Source organism: Bufo gargarizans, chromosome 8 (assembly GCF_014858855.1).
Source record: "Bufo gargarizans isolate SCDJY-AF-19 chromosome 8, ASM1485885v1, whole genome shotgun sequence".
Lineage (NCBI taxonomy): Eukaryota > Metazoa > Chordata > Amphibia > Anura > Bufonidae > Bufo > Bufo gargarizans.
In genome coordinates, this window is record NC_058087.1 from 30510972 (window position 1) to 30538394 (window position 27423).

The following is a 27423-nucleotide window of genomic DNA, read 5'->3' on the forward strand; positions in this document are numbered from 1 at the left end:
TCTGTTCACCAGTGTTCACTAGTGCATAGAGAATGCACATCTACATGACACATGCCCCATTCATTGCCTGCCAGAACGTCCCGTATGATAGTGCCTCTGCCATGGATACCACCATACATTGCAATCCACAGATACCCCTTTGTCCCCAGTAGGGTACTGGGACACTTGACCGTATTTTCATAGCACCTATGATCTGACTGGATGGTTTGAAGCACTACCACCCCCATCCTTTTAGCTAATTTTTATACACTCCGAAAACCTCCGTTATCCATTTAAGATACATCCCTTTAATGACCAAATAGAAACCAAATTTAATCCTGATTTAAAAATGGCTGAATGGAAATGTATAATTTATGTTTCTTTATGTATCACTTCAAAGAGCCGTTTGTAAATATTTCCTACTCTGGGTGGAGCTTAGAGGTCACATGACTGCACCCATGTGACACCTGTTAATGCTGCATTCAACATTTCATGCTTATAATCTACATAAGATGTTACGTAACTTTGCGCTGACGTCTTATTCTCCAGTCACATCCGGAGCTGCTTTTAAAATTCCCCGGCTTACCCTTGGAAGCAGACAACAGTCCGCGACATGCTGCCTATCGGCTCATCCCTGCGTAACTGTTACCTGCAATCCCACAATCTAGCAAAACATTTGAATGCAGCTTTAGCAAGTAATGGAGAAGAAGACAATGTAACAAAAAAAAAAGCTTGTTCTTTTGTTCTAATTTGTCATCCGATTGTGAGAGGAACATCTTAAATATCTTTATTACTAAAAATACAAGATTATAGTACACACAGTTTGTCGTAGAAATGGCGTATGAATCTGTACAACAGGGAATACATGACAAGAATGGAATCTGAATCCTGTACAAAGAGCAGCACCCGGAATCACAGCCGTGTAGTGAGCACACAGGATACACAACGCGTGGCCGTGATCGCGTGCGTCACGTGACAAGGAAAATGGCTGAAACACACAATACGTCCCTCTGAATGAGGGCTCATGCACATGACTGTATGTATTTTGCGGTCCGTAAAACACGGATCCACGGAAAAACAAACAAAACTGCTGACATCCGTGTGATGTCCATACATCCGTGTGACGTCCATGTTACAGTCATATTTTTTGTGGATCCATTGTGTGCAAAATTAACAAGAATAGGACATGTTCTATTTTTTTGCGGAGTGGACTTGCGGACCTACAGATATGGAATGCACACGGAGTCATGTACATTTATTATGCGGCCCCATTGAAATGAATGGTTCTGCCTACAGGCTGCAAAAAAACTGAACAGACATACAAAAAATAAGTTTGTGTGCATGAGCCCTAAAGCATTCACCTTTTGGAGGTGTTTGGGCAGGCCACCCCCGCAAAGGGAAGCATACTTACCTGCTCCCCGCTGCTGGGCCCTAACTCCTTCATTGCCGCTGCCTCGCCCCGATCCACCGCCGTCAACATCTGTTTTGATGCCATTTCAGCCACTGACTGGCCAGAGCGGTGACCAACTGACATGATTCAATGGGGCAGGGTCACCGCTGCAGCCAGTCATTGACTGCACCGGCGCCAAAGCGGATGTTGAGAGTAAGGAATCTGAACACACAGCGGTGGCCAGGCAGCAAATTTGCCGCGACCCAGTGGCAGGGGATAGGTAAGTAAGGTGGGGAGGGGATGCCCAAACCCCCCAAAGGTGAACAGCCCCTTTAATCATTGCATTATGAGAACCTCTGCACCTTCTTAATATATTTTTTGTGTCTCAAGTCCTAACGATTTTCATAATTTCTTCTTGCTGTCAGGGAATGGAAACATCCCGGTTTGCATTCAAAGGCTGAAAATCTTCACATACCATATGCTTCTCATAGCTGGGGCTTTACTACAACTGCATCCAGAGTTTGTTACATTGTATCAGTGCAGGGAAAATGTATCAGTCTTAGGCCTCTTTCACGCGGGCGTTGCGGATCGGGGCCGGATGCGTTCAGGGAAAATGGTGCGATTTTAACACTAAAACAAGTCAGTTTTCACTGCGATTGCGTTTTTTCCGCGCGGGTGCAAAACATTGTAATGCGTTTTGCACGCGTGTGAAAAAAATCGGCATGTTTAGTACCCAGACCCGAACCCGGACTTCTTCACAGAAGTTCGAGTTTGGGTTAGGTGTTGTGTAGATTTCATTATTTCCCCTTATAACATGGTTATAAGGGAAAATAATACCATTCTTAATACAGAATGCATAGTACAATAGGGCTGGAGGGGTTAAAACATTTTTATTTTTTAATTTACCTCACCTTAATCCACTTGTTTGCGCAGCCAGCATCTCTTCTGTCTTCTTCTTTGAGGAATAGGACCGTTAATGACGTCACTATGCTCATCACATGGTTCATCACATGATCCATCACCATGGTAAAAGATCATGTTATGGACCATGGTGATGGACCATGTGATGAGCGTAGTGACGTCATCAAAGGTCCTGTTCCTCAAAGAAGAAGATAGAAGAGATGCCGGCTGCGCGAACAAGTGGATTAAGGCGAGTTCAATTATTTTTATTTTTTTTAACCCCTCCAGCGCTATTGTACTATGCATTCTGTATTCAGAATGCTATTATTTTCCCTTATAACCATGTTATAAGGGGAAATATTACAATCTACACAACCTTGAACCCAAACCTGAACTTCTGTGAAGAAGTTCGGGTCTGGGTACCACATTCAGTTTTTTATCACGCGCGTGCAAAACGCATTGAACTTATCCGGACACGCTCGTGTGAAAGAGGCCTCACTGTTTAGTTCACAGAGGATTGTCTAGACTGGATACAATTGTAGCAAACGCTTAGCTGTGAGAAGCACAAAGCTCCGTTCACATTGGCATCAATTATTCTTTGCTGTAATCTATGAGGATGTCACACAGTGGATCTATTATAGCCGTCAAGACGGGAGTGTGAACACAGGCATCAGATTTTGGATGTAAACAAGAATGGTCTCATTCACTGACAGCAAGCAGAGATCTTGAAAATGGTAGTAAGAATCAAAACATAAAGTAAATTACAACGTTGCAGAACTTTTCGTTTGAGCTTCATTTATATAAAAACCCACAAATCCCTTTTACATGTTGCTCGTGCACCCCCCTGCCGCGTATCCGTACAGGGAGCGCCCTCCTCCGATTTTGAAGGGTTTATGTTTCCCTTTTGCCAATGGCGACAAATTCTTAGAATTACTTTTTCACAGTTAAAAAACATCAAACCAGGATCAGGTCTGAAGATGGAAGACGTCCCACAGGCTGGAGAATAAGTGCTGCGTGTATAGCCATAGGGCTCTGAGGTTAGAAAGATGGCGGCTCTCCGCCGGGGATGATAGGAGTACCTGCAGTTAATCTCATCTCATGAGCGCAAGTAGTATTTCATGTGGTCCATACCGCTCAGTGGACTTATCCTACCTTGGGTCACCACTGGCATGAAAGTCCTGATATTTTTCAGCATTGAAGAGCTCATCACATTGCATCCATTAGTTCGGCATTTGATGGTCCAGCACTTCGAGTGCTCAGTAGCAGGGCCCCCCCGGGATTCATTCCGCTGACGCCAATGTTAATGGCACATACTAATAATGGTGCAACCTTGCAAGATCATGGATGATGATGCAGGCGGGAAGGCAAGCGCCTGCATTGATGACCAGAGTGTATTCTTCTTAAAGGGATATTCCCGTCTTGTACAGTGATGGTATATTGCTAGGATATGGTATGACTGGTGGAGATATGACCTCTGGGAATGAAGGGGTCAAGAGCTGCATCAGTCCCCCCAGACGTATATATATGACTGTGCAGCCAGCATAGGGGCCACACTACAGTTTCTGGCTAGTGGGAGGCCGGGGGCCCTGCCGTGCAGGGAAGGGATACAGCACTGTGGCCCCTTAATTCTCTGGCTTGGTGGTCAGACCCCCCCAGCAATATGCCATCCCTGTACAAGATGGAAATATCCCTTTAAAATTCCTCTATGGTTAATTGAATACTGGTATTGACCACAAATAAAGGCAGTGCTGGTGGAGATAATGGGGATATTCTGGGCAGGGTAATACTTTTGGGGCAGAGGTGATTTGCATTGGTCATCTTCTAGGACACACTGTGGTAGCAATTACTGCTTGGCCAACGCTCATGCACCAGGCAGCTCTTTCTCCAGAACCCTCTATACCAGGCATGCTCAACCTGCGGCCCTCCAGCTGTTGTAAAACTACAACACCCACCATGCCCTGCTGTAGGCTGTCCAGGAATGATGGGAGTTGTAGTTTTGCAACAGCTGGAGGGCCGCAGGTTGAGCATGCCTGCTCTATGCACATGCATCCCCTGCCTGGCCCGGTGTGCATGTGTGTGAGGAGAATAGGCCACTTCTAGGCCTGGATCAGACATGTTGAAATCCAGCTGCCCGATCCTTCTAACCTCCATGATCCATGTAGGGACACCCCTATACACATTAGACGGTTTCCAGTGAAATTGCCAACTTCGACTGCACCGTAAGGGGAAGGCCCTACAGGAAAAAAAAATGTGGGCGCCCATTTAAGGCAGAGTAATGCTACCAGACATTAGCCCTGTTGCATGCCTGCAGTTGGCTGCCCATAAGTGGGGTCACCAATCACCCCTTCCCCATCCAAACATCATGCAGATCTAGGTGTTCGGTACTGGTTTGGGATTTCAGAATGACTTAATGGGGGAGAAGCTGCTCGGTGCTAGACCTAATGCACTTGCCCCGCCGCTGGGTGCACCTAGTCCGGCTCCGAATGACGGTTTTGCAGACACTATGAAACGTCGCTCGGCATTTAGTGGAGAAATTATACTTCTGCTCCTGTGTATACGTTTACATACATACATATATATATATATTATCTATAAAATGATACTTTTTTGTTGCCCCCTATTCAGGTAATGAGTCTCTTTGAGGACACGCCCTTGTGTTCATCTGCTATGAGGCACAGTCATGTGACAGTCTTATTCCCCATGTCACTTTAGTCCACCAGCTCTGTTTTTAGTGGGGGCATCTAGGCCAGAGTCCTGGGTCGACCTCCAGGTGCCCCCATGAGGACAGCAGAGCCATTTTGGGGCTCCTTTCTCCTTCCAGTCCATCTCATAGGCACATACTGAGCTCTTTCCTTTCAGTGCATTTATTGCAGTTTACCACGCAGCACCAGTGGAAGCGGCACAGGCAGCTCTCCTCCACTACCACAGTTTCCTCCCGATACCCCCTCCCGCAGCACAGCAGGTCACACCCCCCAACGTCCAGAGCGGTGCTGTTACAAACACGGCCCCGTGTCCCTGGGGAACCGGTTTTTCGGTTGGCTTGGCAGAAATCAGGGGAGTCGGCGGAGTAAATCAAGTCTTGTTTGTCGGGGGGTTTGATGTTGTGTCCGACTGGAATTATTGTCTTGCCGTCATTGCCTCCCATAACTTTAAAGGCCCCGTTGAATCGCTCAAGCAGTCGGTCTCCTACTTCCCGGAAGTGCGGCATTTTCTTCCAGCAGGTACGCAGCGTGCAGGAGCCGGAGAGGCCGTGGCATTTACACTCCGTCCTCATGTAGTGCTTCACCGCCTGCAGCAAGAAAATACATAAACCAGTAAAATACATTTTATAACCAGGAACACCCAAAAAACTCCTAGAAACACCCACTTTCTAACATACATAAGTTTCGCCCCGTTTCAAGTTCATTTTGAGGGATAATCCAGCAAAACATGAAAAAAGTTAGGAAGTATGGGAAGATTATGATTTTTTATTTTTTATTTTCTGTACTTAAAAATAATCCTGAAATCCTGCAATTCTCACGCTGAGCCTCAAAACAAGCTGACACTGCATCCACCATTAACAGTAGGTGATGGTCATAGCTTATCTACTCCTCCTCCCTGCAAAATAACTTTGCACAATTCACAAAGCATGTTCACAACACCCTGAGGCCTCTTTCAGACGGGCGTTGCGGGAAAAGGTGCGGGTGTGTAGCGGGAACATGCGCGATTTTTCAGCGCGAGTGCAAAATATTGTAATGCATTTTGCACGCGCGTGAGAAAAATCGGCATGTTTGGCACCCAAACCCAAACTTCTTCACAGAAGTTCAGGCTTAAGATCGATGTTCTGTAGATTGTATTATTTTCCCTTATAACATGGTTTTAAGGGAAAATAATAGCATTCTGAATACAGAATGCATAGTACAATAGCACTGAAGGGGTTAAAAAAATAAAAATAATAATTTAACTCACCGTAATCCACTTGCTCGCGCAGCCAGACATCTCTTCTGTCTGTCTTCTGTGCTGTGTGCAGGAAAAGGACCTGTGGTGACATCACTCCGGTCATCACATGGTCCATCACATGATCTTTTACCATGGTGATGGATCATGTGATGACCGGAGTGATGTCACCACAGGTCCTTTTCCTGCACACAGCACAGAAGACAGAGAGAAGAGATGCCGGCTGCGTGATCAAGTGGATTAAGGTGAGTTAAATTTTTTTATTTTTTTTTAACCCCTTCAGTGTTATTGTACTATGCATTCTGTATTCAGAATGCTATTATCTTCCCTTATAACCATGTTATAAGGGAAAATAATAATGATTGGGTCTCCATCCCGATCGTCTTCTAGCAACCGTGCGTGAAAATCGCACCGCATCCGCACTTGCTTGCGGATGCTCGCGATTTTCACGCAGCCCCATTCACTTCTATGGGGCCTGCGTTGCGTGAAAAAAACGCACAATATAGAGCATGCTGCGATTTTCACTCAACGCATAAGTGATGCGTGAAAATCACCGCTCATGTGCACAGTCCCATAGAAATGAATGGGTCCTGATTCAGTGCGGGTGCAATGCGTTCACTTCACGCATTGCATCCACGCGGAATACTCGCCTGTGTGAAAGGGGCCTAAGTGTCCATTCACAAGTCCACAAATGGGTCCACATTCGTTCCGCAATTTTGCGGAACGGGTGTGGACCCATTAGTTTTTTATGGGGACGGAATGGATGCGGACAGCTTTGGACAAGAATAGGCATTTCTATAGGGGTGCCAGGCGAGTGTGTTGCGGATACGCAACACACCACACACGTGTGAATGGAGCCTAAGAAAGCAATGAACATCTCTAGACCACTGGGTTTTATGGTCTGCTGTAAAGCAAATCTCTAAATGCTGTTAACATCAGATTAGGCAAGACAGTGAATGCAATAAAAATATAACATCAAAATAAAAGCAAATTAGAAAAGGAGAAAAATGGGTCACTATCTAGTTTTAATTGGTAAAAAATATAGATGACACTCAATGACTACAATCACTGTAAATCACAAAATAGTGAGTGCAGCTCTGGAGTATAATACAGGATGTAACTCAGGATCAGTACAGGATAAGTAATGTATGTATACAGTGACTCCACCAGCAGAATAGTGAGTGCAGCTCTGGAGTATAATACAGGATGTAACTCAGGATCTGTACAGGATAAGTAATGTATGTACACAGTGACTGCACCAGCAGAATAGTGAGTGCAGCTCTGGAGTATAATACAGGATGTAACTCAGGATCAGTACAGGATAAGTAATGTAATGTATGTACACAGTGACTGCACCAGCAGAATAGTGAGTGCAGCTCTGGAGTATAATGCAGGATGTAACTCAGGATCAGTACAGGATAAGTAATGTAATGTATGTACACAGTGACTCCATTAGCAGAATAGTGAGTGCAGCTCTGGAGTATAATACAGGATTTAACTCAGGATAAGTAATGTAATGTAGGTACATTGTACACAGTGACTGCACCATCAGAATATTGAGTGCAGCTCTGGAGTATAATACAGGATGTAACTCAGGATCAGTACAGGATAAGTAATGTATGTACACAGTGTCTCCACCAGCAGAATAGTGAGTGCAGCTCTGGAGTATAATGCAGGCTGTAACTCAGGATCAGTACAGGATAAGTAATTTAATATGTAGTGCCCTGAAGTAGGGGTACTGTGAAGTCTGGACATCTGTGGACATTTTCCCGTTTCCCCTATGCAAAGTTAAAATTTCTTACTTAATGTATCTTAAAAGGGTTAACCTGCACTGTGTAATACTGTTTAACTGCATTTTATATGTCTGTTGGGATATATATCCTGTTTATTTGCAATGTAATTGCAAGGCTCTGTGGAAAGAGTTAATGAATGCTGAGAGACTTTTGGGACTTTGAATAAGAAGCTGGTAATTTTCCACAGCTGCCATAGGGTACATTCACATGTACGCAAGTGTTTTGCGGTCCGCAAATTGTGGATCTGCAAAACACAGACATTGACCACGTGCATTTTGCGGACCGCACATGGTCGGCACTATAATAGAAATGCCTTTTCTTGTCTGTGGCTGCAGATAAGAATAGGACATGTTCTATTTTTTAGTGGGGCTGCGGAACGGAAGTGCGTCCCCATTGAAAATTAATGGGTCTGTACATGTTCCGCAAAATTAAGGAACGGATGCGGACCCATAATGCGGACATGTGAATGGACCCTTAAAGAAGAGCATGTTTTGGAGGGAAAAGCCAGAAGTAGTTTACCACCGAAACCAGACAGACTGACCTTGTGACTGTCTGGTTTAGCTCTGTTGTTATGTCTGGAAACTTGTTTTTGGCTGGAAAAACTGCTGTGTCATTGCCATTGAGTATCACTGAGGCTCTAAGGCTCCTTTCACATTAGCGTTCCGTTACAATAATACAACCGCATGCATCCATCATGAACGGATCCAGTTGTATTATGTTTTCTATTGCCATGACGGATCCGTCTTGAACACCAATGAAAGTCAATGGGGGACGGATCCATTTTCTATTGTGTCATAGAAAATGGATCCGTCCCCATTGACTTACATTGTGTGCCAGGACGGATCCGTTTGGCTCTGCTTCGTCAGGCGGACTGCAAAACGCTGCAGGCAGCCTCCAGAGCGGAATAGAGACTGATCGGAGGCAAACTGAGGCATTCTGAGCGGATCCTTTTCCATTCAGAATGCATTAGGGCAGAACTGATCCGTTTTGGAGCGCGTGTGAGAGCCCTGAACGGATCTCACAAATGAAAACCAAAACAGCAGTGTGAAAGTAGCCTAATGTAAGTCTATGCCAGATGGAAAGTGTTACAATGTATCTGTTTGTGCTGAGCTTCTCCACCCCTCCCATTAGAAGGTTCTAGTCTAGCTAAAACTGTATATAAGTAGAGCAGTCCGAGCCCCTAGTGTTCTGCAGGGAACAGTGCTTGGAGGGAAAGACTCTGCCGGTCTGCATGAGTGACCAGAAGAAGACGCGGAGATGGGGACGCTGAGCCACAGACCATGAGTCACCAGCCCTGTGACCAAGGAGCCACCCAGACTACTGAGCTACTGACTGTGGAGCTCCAGCCTTTGACCAGGGTACCAGCCTTCTGAGAGAGAGAAGGAGAGGGACAGCTAGCTCAGGCCTTTCCTGAGCATCAAACCCTTCTTCTGACAGGAGACTGGAGAAGCCAACCCTATGCCTCGCCTGAATTCTTCCAGAAAAGAAAGACCCTGGTTAACGGCAGACCCCGACTCTCTGGACTTATTTCCCATGGGGGTGCACCACGCCTTACTATCCCTTCTGGAGAGCAGCAACACATGGTGACACCTCATCGGTGTCCGGGGGACCTAACGTAGTGTTAGGGCCACCCCAAACCTGGCCACTGCAAATGTATATACACAGTAACTCCACCACCAAAATAGTGAATGCAGCTCTGGAGTATAATACATGATATAACTCAGGATCAGTACAGGATAAGTGATGTAATGTATGTGCACAGTGACTGCACCAGCAGAATAGTGAGTGCAGCTCTGGAGTATAATACAGGATGTAACTCAGGATCAGTACAGGATAAGTAATGTATGTACACAGTGACTGCACCAGCAGAACAGTCAGTGCAGCTCTGGAGTATAATACAGGATGTAACTCAGGATCAGTACAGGATAAGTAATGTATAGACACAGTGACTCCACTAGCAGAATAGTGAGTGCAGCTCTGGAGTATAATACAGGATGTAACTCAGGATCAGTATAGGATAAGTAATGTATGGACACAGTGACTGCACCAGCAGAATAGTGAGTGCAGCTCTGGAGTATAATACAGATGTAACTCAGGATAAGTAATGTATTTACACAGTGACTCCACCAGCAGAATAGTGAGTGCAGCTCTGGAGTATAATACAGGATGTAACTCAGGATCAGTACAGGATAAGTAATGTATGTACACAGTGACTCCACCAGCAGAATAGTGAGTGCAGCTCTGGAGTAAAATACAGGATGTAACTCAGCATCAGTACAGGATAAGTAATGTATGTACACAGTGACTCCACCAGCAGAATAGTGAGTGCAGCTCTGGAGTATAATACAGGATGTAACTCAGGATCAGTACAGGATAAGTAATGTATGTACACAGTGACTCCACCAGCAGAATAGTGAGTGCAGCTGTGGAGTATAATACAGGATGTAATTCAGGATCCGTACAAGAGAAGTAACCACACAGATGTTTATAAAAAGATATTGTTGCTCAGTCTACATAGTTTTCCTACTGGTCCTGATTAAGGGTCCATTCACACGTCCGTAGAATAGGTCCGCATCCGTTCCGCAATTCTGCGGAACGGGTGTGGACCCATTCATTCTCTATGGGGCAGGAATGGATGCGGACAGCACACATTTTCCGATCCGCGGCTTCGGAATAAAATAGAACATGTCCTATTCTTGTCTGCATTTGCAGACAAGAATAGGCATTTCTATGGGGGTGCCGGCCGGGTGTATTGTCGATCCGCAATATACTACGTACGTGTGAATATAAAATTTTCGGATCCGCAATATACTACGGACGTGTGAATGGACCCTAAGAAGGATGGGGGAGCTCTTGAATTTTACTTGATTACTGTAGAGTATTAAAGCCCCATGGCCCTATTTCCCAGAATACTTTACTGCAGTGAGATAAAGATTTCTCTCCTGTGCGGTGGAATCACTGCACAATATATATTATCAGTCAAACAAGTTGAAACAATTCTGAACCTACAATTATCCTGACATATAAATGCTCAACATGAAAATGTAGCGGCCTGGAGGGGTCCGGGTACAGTGCCAAGTGCCGTTACTCAAACTGTATCTAGACAAAATAGTGTCAGGTCTGTGGGGTAAAGTTATACTGTAAGACAATATGTCACTACAGGAGGAGAATCTGCACCGTCCAACTAAGACACAGGAAATAAGGCGATACATATCAGATAGATATTATAGTTAGAAAAATAAAGAAATTCCACGGCACCAGAGATGCTTTTGGATTATAGATAGATAGCGATGATAGATAAATAATAGATAGTTACATAGATAAACAGTAGATAGATATAAAATACATAGACAGGCAGATAGATTTTTTTAGAGGGATTTTCCAATCCTATCCTTAGGACAGATCATCAATATCAGATCGGTGAGAATCCGACAAGTGACAGTCGCTGCTCCAGAAACAAGACAGCGTGGTCAGGGCCGTCTTTACCAAGGGGCAAAAGGGGCAGCTGCCCTGGGCCCAGTTGCTCCTGGGGGGCCCAAGGCAGCTGCCTCTTGAGCCCTGCTAGCTACTGCCCGGGGTGTCAGGCTGTCGGCTGCACAGGCATCATGATCGTACTGTATTAATGATCTTAATTCTAGGACCTTAATGAGTTTTGCTCTAGGACCTTAATGACATCATTACCATGTGACCAGTAACCTAGCAATTACTGGTCACATGGCTATGAGGTCATCACAGGTCCTACTGAGTGTTGCAGAAGTTAACTGTGGAGCTTTTTTGTGTAAAGATTACATCAGAAAAAGGTGACAGGGGCTGTTATGTTAATATACTGTAAACTACTGTATAGTGGGGTGCTGTATACTGTGTGGTGGGCTGTATACTGTGTGGTGGGCTGTATATTGTGTAATGGGCTGTATATTGTGTGGTGGGCTGTATACTGGGGGGGGGGTGGCCTGTATACTGTGTGGTGGGCCTGTATAGTGTGGGGGGGGCCTGTATAGTGGGGGGAAGTGCTATACTGCTGTACTGTATAGTGTGGGGGGCTGTATCGTGTATAGTTTGGGGTGCTGTATACAGTGAGGTGCTGTATACTGTGGGCTGCTATACTGCTCTACTATATACTGTGGGGTACTGTACAGTGTGGTGCTGTATACTATAGGGTGCTATACTGCATACTGGGGGGTGCTGGGGTGCACTGTAACACTAGGGTGAGCCGAGCCCTGGTCTCCTTCCTGCAGAGCGGTGCCCACTTCCAGCCTGAGCCCAGAGCACTGATCCTGAGCCGCTGGAGTCTTCAGAACTGGAAGTATTTACAGTCATTCACTGGACTCTACCAGGTGTGTGGATTTTTTGTGTGTGTGTTGTGGTGGAGGGCGTGATTGCCTGCTAAGGTGTGGGAAGGCGGGATCCAGGGGGCCCAAGTACATTTTTGCCCAGGGTCCAATCAATATTAAAGACGGCCCTGAGCGTGGTTACCTTGCAAGGACGCTGTGTGTCTGCTCTCAGTGGATGGAGCTTTCCGCTGGTGGCTTTGTCAACCTCTTTTGTTTCTGGCAGCCGCGACTGAAAAAATAGCCAATCGATGGAGGTGCCAGGTGTTGGACCCCCACCAATTTTATACCGCTGACCGTTCTTGAAGATAATGTAGGTCATCATTATCTAAGAGGTGGAAAACCCCTTTAAAGAGGTTATCCCATGAATAATGTAAAAAAAATGAAACTCATACATAATCTAGTACATGACAACCTCTTTCTAAGGCCTCCTGCACACGAATGTGTGCGCCCCGTGACCGTGCTGCAGGCCGCAATGCATGAACACCATCCGTGGGGCAGCTGCAGCGGATCGTGGACCCATTCACTTTAATGGGTTCGCGATCCAGCCGTTCCGCAAAAAGATAGGACAAGTTCTATCTTTTTGCGGAGTGGAACTACGGGACGAAAGCCCACGGAAGCACTCTGTAGTGCTCCCGTAGGGTTCTGTTCCGCATCTCCAGATTTGCGGACCCATTCAAGTGAATGGGTCCGCATCCGTGATGCGGAATGCCCACGGAACGGCACCCGTGTATTGCGAATCTGCAAATGCAGTCTGCAATACGGCAACGGGGCGCACACGTCCGTGTGCAGGAGGCCTAACAAAGCTACGACCAGCCCTGCACCTCACATGGATCTAGACATCTCCCCATTAGTAGCTCCAGTTGTTCTGTTAGATTTATTTCCAGCTATCAGCTTAGGGGGCGAGTCCTTTCTCAGGGGTGTGAACTTTCTGCTGCAGCTGATGGCGGTTTAAGGAGAGAACTGAGCATGTGCTTCTGACTCAGTAAGCAGGACAGAGAGATTAGAAAAAGAGCAAACTGCAGGTGGCGCTATACAGACAGAGTTCATGGAATAACTCGGTCACTATATGCAATTACAAAAGTATTCAGATCCAGGTGCTCGTTTCAAAACTGTGGAATATTTTTCAAGTTCTCAGTTTGGTGTCTACAGAGGGTATTGATCATGTTTACGTCCAAAGGCTGAAAACCTGTAAAGACCTAATATTTTCCACAATTTAAGGTTTGCTACAACTGTATCCACTCTAGATAATAGCAAAGCAGATGGATACATTGTACCTGCACAGATACTACACATTGTAACAATGGATCAGGGCAGGCGGGAGATTTGTCCTGCTGATGTGTTTAAGGCCTCTTTCACACAAATGTATTGGTTCCGTTCCGTGCATTGGGGACCCCAATTTGTGGTCCCCAATGCACGGGCAACGTCCGTGCGGCGGCCGGAACTGATCCAGACCCATTCACCTTGAATGGGTCCGTGATCCATCCGTTCTGAAAAAAGATAGAGCAAGTTCTATTTTTTTGCAGAACGGAAGCACGGATCGGAACCCCACGGAAGCACTCCGTAGTGCTTCCGTGGGGTTCCGTTCCGCACCGCATCTCCGGATTGCAGGACTCATTCAAGTGAATGGGTCCGCATCCGTGATGCGGAATGCACACGGCCGGTGCCCCCGTGTATTGCGGAACCGCCATCAGCGGCCCGAAATACGGCTACGGGAGCACTACGGCCGTGTGAAAGAGGCCTATGGGCTCATGTCCATGAGCTTAAGCGCTCAGTGCCCATGCTGCGGACCGCAAAATGCATGGGCACAACTGCGGGGAAGCCGCATGGGGATCGCAGACCAATTCACTTGAGTGAGGTCTGCGATCTGCATCCGATGGTACGCACCGCAAAAAAAGTAGTGCATGCACTACTTTTTTGCGGAACGGAAGCACGGAACGGAACCTCACGGAAGCACTCCGTTCTGCACCGCATCTCCAGATTTGCGGACCCATTCAAGTGAATGGGGCCGCATCCGTGATGCGGAATGCCCACGGAACGGCACCCGTGTATTGCGAATCTGCAAATGCAGTCTGCAATACGGCAACGGGGCGCACATGTCCGTGTGCAGGAGGCCTAACAAAGCTACGACCAGCCCTGCACCTCACATGGATCTAGACATCTCCCCATTAGTAGCTCCAGTTGTTCTGTTAGATTTATTTCCAGCTATCAGCTTAGGGGGCGAGTCCTTTCTCAGGGGTGTGAACTTTCTGCTGCAGCTGATGGCGGTTTAAGGAGAGAACTGAGCATGTGCTTCTGACTCAGTAAGCAGGACAGAGAGATTAGAAAAAGAGCAAACTGCAGGTGGCGCTATACAGACAGAGTTCATGGAATAACTCGGTCACTATATGCAATTACAAAAGTATTCAGATCCAGGTGCTCGTTTCAAAACTGTGGAATATTTTTCAAGTTCTCAGTTTGGTGTCTACAGAGGGTATTGATCATGTTTACATCCAAAGGCTGAAAACCTGTAAAGACCTAATATTTTCCACAATTTAAGGTTTGCTACAACTGTATCCACTCTAGATAATAGCAAAACAGATGGATACATTGTACCTGCACAGATACTACACATTGTAACAATGGATCAGGGCAGGAGGGAGATTTGTCCTGCTGATGTGTTTAAGGCCTCTTTCACACAAATGTATTGGTTCCGTTCCGTGCATTGGGGACCCCAATTTGCGGTCCCCAATGCACGGGCAACGTCCGTGCGGCGGCCGGAACTGATCCAGACCCATTCACCTTGAATGGGTCCGTGATCCATCCGTTCTGAAAAAAGATAGAGCAAGTTCTATTTTTTTGCAGAACGGAAGCACGGAACGGAACCTCACGGAAGCACTCCGCTCTGCACCGCATCTCCGGATTTGCGGACCCATTCAAGTGATGCGGAATGCGCGCGGCTGGTTCCCCGTGTATTGCAGACCCGCCGTATCTCTGTGAGGGTTGGCTAGTGAACTGTAACAAACCCTCTGCTGTGTGAAGTATTCGGTATGTATGGGATTTTAGGGGGGGGGGGGGGGGCAGTCTCTGAATAATGGGCTGAGGTCCTTTTTGGGTTTTCACTGCACAGCGCCACCCTGAACTACTGTGATGCAACATCTGCTGGTGATATGTCTCATGTATCTGATGGAAATTTCCAAGGGATGATCTATTTTTCAATGCACTGAGGCTTCCTGCCACTGCAGATGATGGGGGTATTGATTTTCCATCATTTCAAGTGTCCTTTAAAAATAATAAACAAGGAAATACCGTAATTTTTTAGGAATTAGACAGTATCAGAAGCCACATGTTGGAACGGTTGCGTTCTGGAATAGCAAACTGCTGACTGTAGATTATTAAAGCAATCTGTCAGCAGTTAGACAGCTCCGCGTTGACAGCAACTGGAGACAGCGCTTCATGTGACTGGTGAAGATCAGGTCTGCAGGGAGACACTGTGCAAACGGGAAGTTAGGCCCCTTTCACACGAGCGTGACGGATGAGGTCCGGATGCGTTCAGGGTGCGTTCAGTGAAACTCGGACCATTTTGCAAGCAAGTTCAGTCAGTTTTGTCTGAGATTGCGTTCAGTTGTTCCTTTTTTTACTCGCGGGTGCAATGCGTTTTGATGCGTTTTTCACGCTCGTGATAAAAAAACTGAAGGTTTACAAACAACATCTCCGGGCAACCATCAGTGAAAAACGCATCGCATCCGCACTTGTTCTGGATACAATGCATTTTTCACTGAAATCTCATTCACTTCTATGGGGCCGGAATATAGAACATGCTGCGTTTTTCACGGAACGCAGAACTGATGCGGGTGCTATGCGCTCACGTCGCGCATTGCATCGGCGCGGAAAAGTCGCTCGTGTGAAAGGGGCCTTAGGAGAACATGGAGTCAGGTGCAAAAGGTGCAGATTCAGGGCCTAAGGCTACGTCTACACAATGACATTTGTCGCGCGACAATTTTTATAATGGCAGTCTATGGTGTCACACTGCAACATGCTACGACTGCGACGCAACAGTCGCAGAAAATCTATTCAAGATGGATTTTTCTGCGACTGTTGTGTCGCAGTCGCAGCATGTTGCATGTTGCAGTGCGACACCATAGCCTGCCATTATAAAAATTGTTGCGCGACATTGGTGCAACAAAATGTTGCGCTACAAATGTTGCAGTGTAGTTGTGCCCTATCGTGCGACAAATTTCGTTGTGTAGACGTAGCCTAATCTACAGCAAAACCACAGCTGGTGACAGGAAATCCCTACCCCCCCCCCATACTGGCCATAAGAGGTACTGAAAATTCCCTGGCCATAAGTAGTGCAGCATCCCTGGTCTCCTCCTGGTCATAAGAGGTACTGCAGATAGCAGCCAATAAATTTGTGAAATCTGCAGAAAGCAAATTCAAAAGTCGCTGTAATCTATAAAATGTACAGTCGTGGCCAAAAGTTTTGAGAATGACACAAATATTAGTTTTCACAAAGTTTGCTGCTAAACTGCTGTTAGATCTTTGTTTCAGTTGTTTCTGTGATGTAGTGAAATATAATTACTCGCACTTCATACGTTTCAGAGGCTTTTATCGACAATTACATGACATTTATGCAGAGTCAGTATTTGCAGTGTTGGCCCTTCTTTTTCAGGACCTCTGCAATCCGACTGCGCATGCTCTCAATCAACTTCTGGGCCAATTCCTGACTGATAGCAACCCATTCTTTCATCATCGCTTCTTGGAGTTTGTCAGAATTAGTGGGTTTTTGTTTGTCCACCCGCCTCTTGAGGATTGACCACAAGTTCTCAATGGGATTAAGATCTGGGGAGTTTCCAGGCCATGGACCCAAAATGTAAACGTTTTGGTCCCCGAGCCACTTAGTTATCACTTTTGCCTTATGGCGCGGTGCTCCATCGTGCTGGAAAATGCATTGTTCTTCACCAAACTGTTGTTGGATTGTTGGAAGAAGTTGCTGTTGGGAGGGCGTTTTGGTGCCATTCTTTATTCATGGCTGTGTTTTTGGGCAAAATTGTGAGTGAGCCCACTCCCTTGGATGAGAAGCAACCCCACACATGAATGGTCTCAGGATGCTTTACTGTTGGCATGACACAGGACTGATGGTAGCGCTCACCTTTTCTTCTCCGGACAAGCCTTTTTCCTGATGCCCCAAACAATCGGAAAGAGGCTTTATCAGAGAATATGACTTTGCCCCAGTCCTCAGCAGTCCATTCACCATATTTTCTGCAGAAGATCAATCTGTCCCTGATGTTTTTTTGGGAGAGAAGTGGCTTCTTTGCTGCCCTTCTTGACACCAGGCCATCTTCCAAAAGTCTTCGCCTCACTGTGCGTGCAGATGCGCTCACACCTTCCTGCTGCCATTCCTGAGCAAGCTCTGCACTGGTGGCACTCCGATCCCGCAGCTGAATCCTCTTTAGGAGACGATCCTGGCGCTTGCTGGACTTTCTTGGACGCCCTGAAGCCTTCTTAACAAGAATTGAACCTCTTTCCTTGAAGTTCTTGATGATCCTATAAATTGTTGATTGAGGTGCAATCTTAGTAGCCACAATATCCTTGCCTGTGAAGCCATTTTTATGCAACGCAATGATGGCTGCACGCGTTTCTTTGCAGGTCACCATGGTTAACAATGGAAGAACAATGATTTCAAGCATCACCCTCCTTTTAACAGGTCAAGTCTGCCATTTTAACCCAATCAGCCTGACATAATGATCTCCAGCCTTGTGCTCGTCAACATTCTCACCTGAGTTAACAAGACGATTACTGAAATGATCTCAGAAGGTCCTTTAATGAACAGCAATGAAATGCAGTGGAAAGGTTTTTTGGGGATTAAGTAAATTTTCATGGCAAAGAAGGACTATGCAATTCATCAGATCACTCTTCATAACATTCTGGAGTTTATGCAAATTGCTATTATAAAAACTTAAGCAGCAACTTTTCCAATTTCCAATATTTATGTAATTCTCAAAACTTTTGGCCACGACTGTATATTAGGGCTACGGCCCCCTGTGGTTATACTGGAGTCAAACTGAGATCGCTGTCTAGGAACCATAATACAGACATTAAAATCCATGTCTGCCGTGTGTCTTAAACCGGCCTAAGGCCAGGAATACATGGAAGCTGTAAAAGAGCCTCCCCTAGAATGAATGTATATAAAAACCTGCCACTCTGCAAAAAGACTGCATAGCACAACAGATACCTTGGAACCGAACCCGAGTTCGGGAAATGTTTTTTTTTTTACAGTAGAAATAAATGTATGAAGTTATTACGCGAAGTCTCGCGAGACTTCGCAAAGAAATAACTTTGGCTCATTAGAGCCAATACATTCTAGCACTGTACGACTGTACTGTCGATTCGCTCATCCCTAGTTAGGAAGGTGTTTAGACATGTTTACTGATTGTTTCCAATGACAGTACATACGACTCTGGAGTATAATACAGGATGTAACCCAGGATCAGTACAGGATAAGTAATGTAATGTATGTACACAGTGACTGCACCAGCAGAATAGTGAGTGCAGCTCTGGAGTATAATACAGGATGTAACTCAGGATCAGTACAGGATAAGTAATGTATGTACACAGTGACTGCACCAGCAGAATAGTGAGTGCAGCTCTGCAGTATAATACAGGATGTAATTCAGGATCAGTACAGGATAAGTAATGTATGTACACAGTGACTGCACCAGCAGAATAGTGAGTGCAGCTCTGGAGTATAATACAGGATGTAACTCAGGATCAGTACAGGATAAGTAATGTATGTACACAGTGACTGCACCAGCAGAATAGTGAGTGCAGCTCTGGAGTATAATACAGGATGTAATTCAGGATCAGTACAGGATAAGTAATGTATGTACACAGTGACTGCACCAGCAGAATAGTGAGTGCAGCTCTGGAGTATAATACAGGATGTAACCCAGGATCAGTACAGGATAAGTAATGTATGTACACAGTGACTGCACCAGCAGAATAGTGAGTGCAGCTCTGGAGTATAATACAGGATGTAATTCAGGATCAGTACAGGATAAGTAATGTATGTACACAGTGACTGCACCAGCAGAATAGTGAGTGCAGCTCTGGAGTATAATACAGGATGTAACCCAGGATCAGTACAGGATAAGTAATGTAATGTATGTACACAGTGACTGCACCAGCAGAATAGTGAGTGCAGCTCTGGAGTATAATACAGGATGTAATTCAGGATCAGTACAGGGTAAGTAATGTAATGTATGTACATAGTGACTCCACCAGCAGAATAGTGAGTGCAGCTCTGGAGTATAATACAGGATGTAACTCAGGATCAGTACAGGATAAGTAATGTAATGTATGTACACAGTGACTGCACCAGCAGAATAGTGAGTTTAGCTCTGGAGTATAATACAGGATGTAACTCAGGATCAGTACAGGATAAGTAATGTATGTACACAGTGACTCCACCAGCAGAATAGTGAGTGCAGCTCTGGAGTATAATACAGGATGTAACTGAGGATCAGTACAGGATAAGTAATGTATGTACACAGTGACTGCACCAGCAGAATAGTGAGTTTAGCTCTGGAGTATAATACAGGGTGTAACTCAGGATCAGTACAGGATAAGTAATGTAATGTATGTACACAGTGACTCCACCAGCAGAATAGTGAGTGCAGCTCTGGAGTATAATACAGGATGTAACTCAGGATCAGTACAGGATAAATAGTGTAATGTATGTACACAGTGACCACCAGCAGAATAGTGAGTGCAGCTCTGGAGTATAATACAGGATGTAACTCAGGATCAGTACAGGATAAGTAATGTAATGTATGTGCACAGTGACTGCACCAGCAGAATAGTGAGTGCAGCTCTGGAGTATAATACCGGATGTAACTCAGGATCAGTACAGGATAAGTAATATATGTGCACAGTGACTGTACCAGCAGAATAGTGAGTGCAGCTCTGGAGTATAATACAGGATGTAATTTAGAATCAGTACAGGATAAGTAATGTAATGTATGTACACAGTGACTGCACCAGCAGAATGTAGAGTTCAGCTCTGGAGTATAATACAGGATGTAACTCAGGATCAGTACAGTATAAGTAATGTAATGTATGTACACAGTGACTGATGTCCGTGCAGATAGCAGTCCGCAATGCACAGGCACTGTCCGTGTGCAGGCCATTTGCAGATGCGGACCCACTGACTTGGATAGGTGCTCAATCCACAAGATATAGTCCGCACCGCTAAAAATAGGACATGTTTTATTTTTTACGGCATGGAGGTGCTTCGTAGTGCTTCCGTGGGCTTCCGATCCACGAAAAAATTAAATATAAAATAGAAATTAAGCAAATGGATGAAGCTAAAGAGACAGGAAGACAGGGAGTGAGAGATGGAGAGGACAGAGGAGGAGGTGCAGAGATAGATTGGTGAGATAACACCTAGATGCTTCTCTTATGGAATGCACCTTCTATCCCCTGCAGGCAAAACCCACCACCCCCAGGAATTTTCCATGGCCACATGGCTGCCTCTGCCTCCCCAATCCATCGCTCATTGCTAATTAATTCATGATTCATGGAAGCCTCTTCCTTCACCTGGCTCTTTAATTAAAATACTTTTCAATGATCGTGGATAGGAAACCACAGGTCTCGGGGGATGAAGCCAAAATCCATTGTCCTCACCGCTCCTCGGTGCCTATGAGTGACAGCGGAGAATGAGCGCAGACGGCTCTGCCTAGACTATCCCTGTAAATCACTGTTATTTGGCACTTCTTCTTTTTTTGAGTCAGAATTCTGTTCTGCTTGTTGACACAATTAAAGGGACATTACACAGGAACTTTACAAATGCACTGGGGGTTGTCAGTGCAGTAGATGGGGAATTCCACTGCAGAGGGGTATATTAGAGGGTCAGTTGCACCAATGCAAAATCTGAAACACAGTCCTCCACCTACCGTGTGCCATTTGGTCTTGGGGTCACAAGGGGCCAACTCTGTTTGATAACTGTACACCCCCTAAAACTCAATTTCAGGGAGAATTTAGGGGTATAACCCATTCCCCAGTTAATACATATTACCCATTGTGTCACATCGCTCCTCACTGCAGGTTCCTGGAAGCCTGAGAGAGAGGTCAATCCGGTGACCGCGGCAGGATTAGACGAAAATGCTGCCCCACCTGTCTGCAGATTTTGTCTGGTATTGCAGCTCAGCTCTATTGAAGCGAAGGAGGCTGAGCTGCAATACCACACACCACCTGTGTATAGGGGTGGCGCTGTTTTGATAGACAGCTGCCATGCTATTCTAATCCTATACAGCCCCTTTAACTGAAGAGGTTGTCACTAGGATACACCACCAATACCCGATCAGCATCACTAAATTCACTTTAAAACTAAGAAAAAAATCATGTGATCAGTAAAGTAATGGAGCCAGAACCATTGGAAAGCGCTGTATGTTCTGGAACTACAAATCCTATGAGGTTTTGGAAGTATTGCAAGGATATCCAGCTCATTTCTGCATTACTACTCTTACTGTAAAGAATCCTTACCAGCCTTCCTGCTTCATTGTTATGCAGGTCAATCAAGGTGCGGATGTCGCTTTTCCCCTTTTTTCTCTTTGCGTCCATGAACTGCCGCGACTTCTCATAGCCGTACTCCACGTCGTCGCCGCAGCCTCCCCACTCCCACGACGATCCATCTGCCCCTGGTCCAATGGCGAGAGGCGGCGGCGGCGCCCAGTTCCGTGTCACTTCGCAGCCACACTGCATCAGCTCCCCCATGCTGCAAGCCTGCGTCACCGCGTGGATCACCCCGGCCGCAGTTATGGCGTAAACAAAGGCCGTCTCCCGGATATCTGCAGGGAATTAAAGGAATTATTAATTGGCAATCATTTTCCTAAATATTTACAATATCCATTTTCTCCAAATTAGCCCCTAGAAATGATACATTGTGTACAAGCTCGGAACTAAAGTGCAGCAAATTGTATCTTCTCGCATTACGCTATCGCTCTTCCTCTCTTGGCTGAGGTTCATAAATTTGTGTTTTTTGGTTTTTGCCAAAGAGGGGGGATCTGCCAGTCACAATATACCAAGGGGGTAAGAGGATCCAGCCGGAGGCAATGCTAGATTTATTTCATCTCCTAGTAATTGCCCTGAGACAATAGGATCTTGTCACATCGGTCCAAATCAGGAATGAACGTCTGCGACAGTTACGGCGATTGGGTTCATCGTCGACCCCGGGAACAGTAATGACGATGGTATCCAGCAGCGTTTATTGCCATCAGATAATCATGGCTGGCGCTGACACCCGGAACAAAGCAATAATAACAATAATAGCAAAATGTTTCATAGGATTTCCACTTCAGTAGTTTATTGCAGACGCTAAATGGAGTTAGTTGTGGATGGTGGGAGTTATGTTTCAATAGCGTTAGGGAGCGCTAAAAAAAAGCATTTTTCCTTAAAGGAACAGTGTGTTATATCAAGTGCAAGATTAGAGGGGCGGAGCATGACTCAAAGAATCCCTGTATCTTGCCATGCCCATTCGGCTCTTGCCTTAAGCATAACACAGGATATCAGATTTGGTAACTAGTAAGTTTTAAAGGGGTTCTCCAGTCTCATAAAGTAAAGCTTGGGTGTGCCATCAGTGGGGGGGGGGGTGATCCCTGGGACCCCAACCAATCCTGATAGTGAATCAGTGCTGCTGACTCAGTATTAGGTCCCCTGTGCAGAGACACTACCGCTCACACAGCTCTGCCAGTCCATTATGGGAAGACTATGAAGAGGCTGCAGCCCCTACATTTTGTCCTTTTCAGGTCCAACACTCTGAGCAAATTTAGTTTTCTAGTGAACGGGTCAACATTTTTCTGATACAGAGCTCCAAACCCCCATGCACAGACAGTTATCTGATACAATTGTCATCCTGCAGCCACCACTCGGGAGCTCCCTGCATACTCTATTATTATTGAGGTCAATGGATAAATAGTTTGAAGTAAGCTCCTGAGCTCCCCCTAGTGATGGCTGCAGGCAGCAGAATTGTATCATTTGACTCTATGGCCATGTAGATTTGGTTGGAGCTGTGTCACACACACAGGTATTCTAATATAGTAACAAGCCAATAAATAAATAAAAAAGGAGAAAATTATGTTCAGGGGGCGAGGTATACACTTTAAGTTCTCCTAAGATGCTGAGACCCAAATCAATTATGAAAAGTGACCAACCTCATGCCTGGATGCCTATAAGACCCACCATATCTGTCATGTTCTTGATGTATGCTCTACAGCAGATTGTTGCTCTCCAGTTCTTGCAAAACTACAGATCTTAGTAGGTCCCGATAGACCTTGGCTGTCAGGGCCTGCTGGGAGTTGTAGTTTTGAGACAGCTCTGCAATCTCTGAGGGATCCTTCAGCAGGTCCCCTAAGGCTAAGTTATAACTCCCGGCTCAGACGTATAGGAAGGCGTTAGGGACATTCCATTCGCATCATGCTCACTTTCTATGTCCGTCAAATTCCCCAATGAGAGAAAACAATGATCCGTGGAGACTGATTGCATCTAAGTCTAGAAACAGCGGTAACAAGGCGCCTGCAGCACGGAAGCCATACAACACGAGATGATCAATAGTAGGCATGACCGGTATTTAAGTGGACATACAAGATATAGATATGAGGCTTCAATCACCCCCATGACATATGTGTCCAGCCCACCCAAACATGTTATTTCTATAGAGAAGGGAAAGATAAGCATCTGGCGCCGATTATCTCCTAAAGTAACAATATAATCAGATTGGAGATTCATGCTCTATCCTATGTCAACCCCGAAGCAGCCATCAGCATAGGCCTGTGATGGCTATCCTCCGGCACTCCAGTTGTGGTAAAACTACGACTCTACAACGCTGTTCTCAGAACTCCATAGAAATGAATGGAGCATGCTGGGAGTTGTAGCTTCACCGCAGTTGGTGTGCTGGAGGCTAGCCATCACTGGCATAGGGTCTGGCAAGGCTAAAGACATCGCATTGTTGAAATGCAGTATATCTCAGAGTTGTCCTTTCTTTCTTTCTTATATTTTTTGGGGGGAATCAGGATGATCACAGGGCTTCTTATAGTCCTGAACGGTTGGGTTGGGGGAGGGAGCACTTTAAATGGTCTTCTACAATGTATCGGCGCAGGTAAAGACATGAAAGAGCTTTGTCTTGCTGCTTTGTTTAGCACATTTATTTGTTGATAAACACTTGTGTAGAACGATACACTGTGACAAACCTCCAGAGAGGAGGACCAGGTCAGGAAGGGTTTGCAGAATCTCAATGTGAAGAAGGAATGTCCTGATTCACTGGTAGAGATGAGCGAATTTATGAAAAGTTCGATTCCGCTGATTCGCAGAATTTGAAAAAAATTTTTTTTTAAATAGCGGGTGCAATGACAGGGAACAGCAATAGCGCCGCCCCCGTCATTGTACCCCTCAGATGTCGCGTTCATACATGGTCATGGCACCTGAGTGTAAAAACATTGTGAAATTAACATAAAAAAATATATTTTTTAATCAAACTTACCCCCTCCTTTTGCTCGCAACGGGCCGGCCGCCGCCATCTTGCTTGAAGATCTGTAGCGAAATCCCGCGAGATTACGTCATCACGCCGGCTGGCGAGGTGATGTCATACGTCACCACGCACGTGATTTTGGCTGTGATCTTCAATCAAGGTGGAGGCTGGCTGCCTGTCGCGAGCAAATTGAGGAGGTAAGTTTGATTTTTTTTTTGTTTTTTACGCTATTTCAGGTTAAATCGATTCGCTGACACGAAGCACGAGGAAATTCAGCTTCAAGGCGAATCAAATTTATCCTGAAATTCGGATCGATTTGCACTTTGTGGGATTTGATTCGCTCATTTCTATTCACTGGCAACAAGCTGAGGTTTTAAATCTGATGTTTTGAATCTATTAGAACATGCAGGTATTTCATAAAAATGAGAAAATGATAAAAAGTGATTTTGAAGTTGACTTGTATCTTGCAGGGACTTTGAAAGGGCATAAGAAGCACATGTCTAGGGCCTCTACCATTTACGAGCTCCGACCACATCCCAGTTTTCTTGCATCTATCCCACAGAGTGCCATTGGGCTTGATCTGGCTCTGAGGGGTAGTCCATTTCCATCCAGAGCTGCAATCACTATTCTGCTGGCTTCCTGTTATTGCTCAGGTCACATCATTTCACCATCTCTGCTGCCTCCTCTTGGAAAGAACATGGTTCTGCTCCTTTGCACTGTGGGAGTTGCAGGGGTGCACCTAGCCTTTCTGCTGCCTAAGGCAAAAACGGTGCCCCCCAACCCCCCAGTGCCAATTTCTTAACAGCCCTACTGTTAGGCCTCATGCACACGACCGTTGTTTCATTCCCTGTCCGTTGTTTCGTTTTTTTCGTGATTTTCTGCGGACCCATTGACTTTCAATGGGTCCGTTGAAAACTCGGCTAATGCACCGTTTGTCATCCACGTCCGTGGTTCCAGTCCTATTTTTTTGTCACGGAAAACGGTTCGCGGACCCATTCAAGTCAATGGGTCAGTGAAAAAACGCGGAGGCACACAAGATTGTCATCCGCGTCCATTTTTTTCCTATCATTTGCATGGCAAACTTGACTTAGACTTTTTTTTACTTTCCTTCATGTCTGGTGATCCTCCAAAAATAAAGGAAGACACACGGAAACGGATCACGGAACAACGGAACCCCATGTTTCGGAACGGAACACAACAACGGTCGTGTGCATGAGGCCTTAAAGACATACTTGGAAAATATTACACACAGAGCTACAAAACATACAGGGTAACACAGCGCCACATACTGTGCCTTCCAATACTATACTGCAGAAACAGATAATCCCCCTCTTGCCCCTACCTGGTGCTGCCTGAGGCAATCGCCTCACCTCGCCTCATTGGTGGTGCACCCCTGGGGAGATGTAACATTAAAGCGATTTATTCCAGATTCTGATATTGATGGTCTATGGTCAGGATAGGTCATCATTATCAGATCAGTTGGAGTCCAACACCCAAGACCCCCACTGATCAGCTGTTACCAAGCACAGTGCCATCTATTCTATAGTGGCCATGTTTGGTATTGCAACTTAGCTCCATTCACTACAATGGCCACGTGACTGATGGACGTGCCATCAATAGCCTACGAAGAGACCTCTTTAAACAGTTATTTGGTGGGGGTCCTGGGAGTTGGACCCCAGCCCATCTGATATTGATGATCTACACCGAGAATTGGCTATCAATATCAAAAACTCGAACAACCCCTTTAAAATAGACCAGATCCTCTAGCATTGTCACGCAGCAAAAGGTATTAGGGAAGTATCTGACAGCATATTGCAGCTGACTGACTTCAAGATGTTACCTGAAGAATTGTGAATGCAGCTCTGGAGGTGTCTGGCAATAAAAGTTACTTAAGATCATGGGTAAATCCTCAAGCAGCCGCTGGAGTATTTGGAGTTCTCGGTCCCTCTTGAGTTGAACTTTTGGGAGTTTTTGCCTACCGCTTCCTTTCCCCCCGCGGGCAGGAATACGATTATTGCTCCGTTTTACATAAGTCCTCAGCTTTACTGCTTAGACATGTTCCTCCGGTGCTGTAATGAAGCAATTAGGAATGCTCCAAGACAATGAGCGGGTTTCATAAAGGAAAAGAATGTTTTCTTGTCTGCCGTGTGATTTACGGACACCCCCAGGAATGGTTACAGGTATCAGACGTGTGGTGCTCCTCTCTTGTGGTCTCCATCTTCCTCCTTGTCCCATGTGACATCCCGGCGGTATCCATCGTGGCTCCTCTTTACCGTCCTTAATGCCTTTAAAGCGCCGCTCATCCACCATTTACGCATCAAAAACACTCATTTGGGATTTGCAGCCGTCTGACAGGTGATGTCTTAATTGTCGCCTTTTGAACTTGGGGGAATTAGAACTTTTTATAAGGTGAAGTCCCGTCCTTAAAGGATTTTGCGGTATACATTGTAGGATAGACCACCCTGATCTCAGGGGCGATGTACCCTGTATGCCGAGGACACGACAAGTATTCCTGCTGCTTGGGGCAAAATGAGAAATGATATCCCTCTGAACACTGATCTGGTATCAGGATGTGGTGGCGATGCCGGGTCGCAG

General features: G+C 45.7%; 1 protein-coding gene across 2 annotated transcripts in view; it reads right to left on the bottom strand.

Moving 5' to 3' along the window:
* Window positions 1-2697: 2697 nt before the first annotated feature.
* Window positions 2698-27423, bottom strand: part of WNT6 (Wnt family member 6) — an 80982-nt gene continuing 56256 nt past the window's right edge. For both annotated transcript variants that reach the window (XM_044303702.1, XM_044303701.1), the window contains exons 3-4: window positions 21849-22153; window positions 2698-5558 (exon numbers count right to left, since the gene is read on the bottom strand). In XM_044303702.1, coding sequence (XP_044159637.1) covers window positions 5097-5558; window positions 21849-22153 — 767 coding nt within the window. In that variant the 3' untranslated portion in view covers window positions 2698-5096. The remainder of the gene's footprint in view (window positions 5559-21848; window positions 22154-27423) is intronic.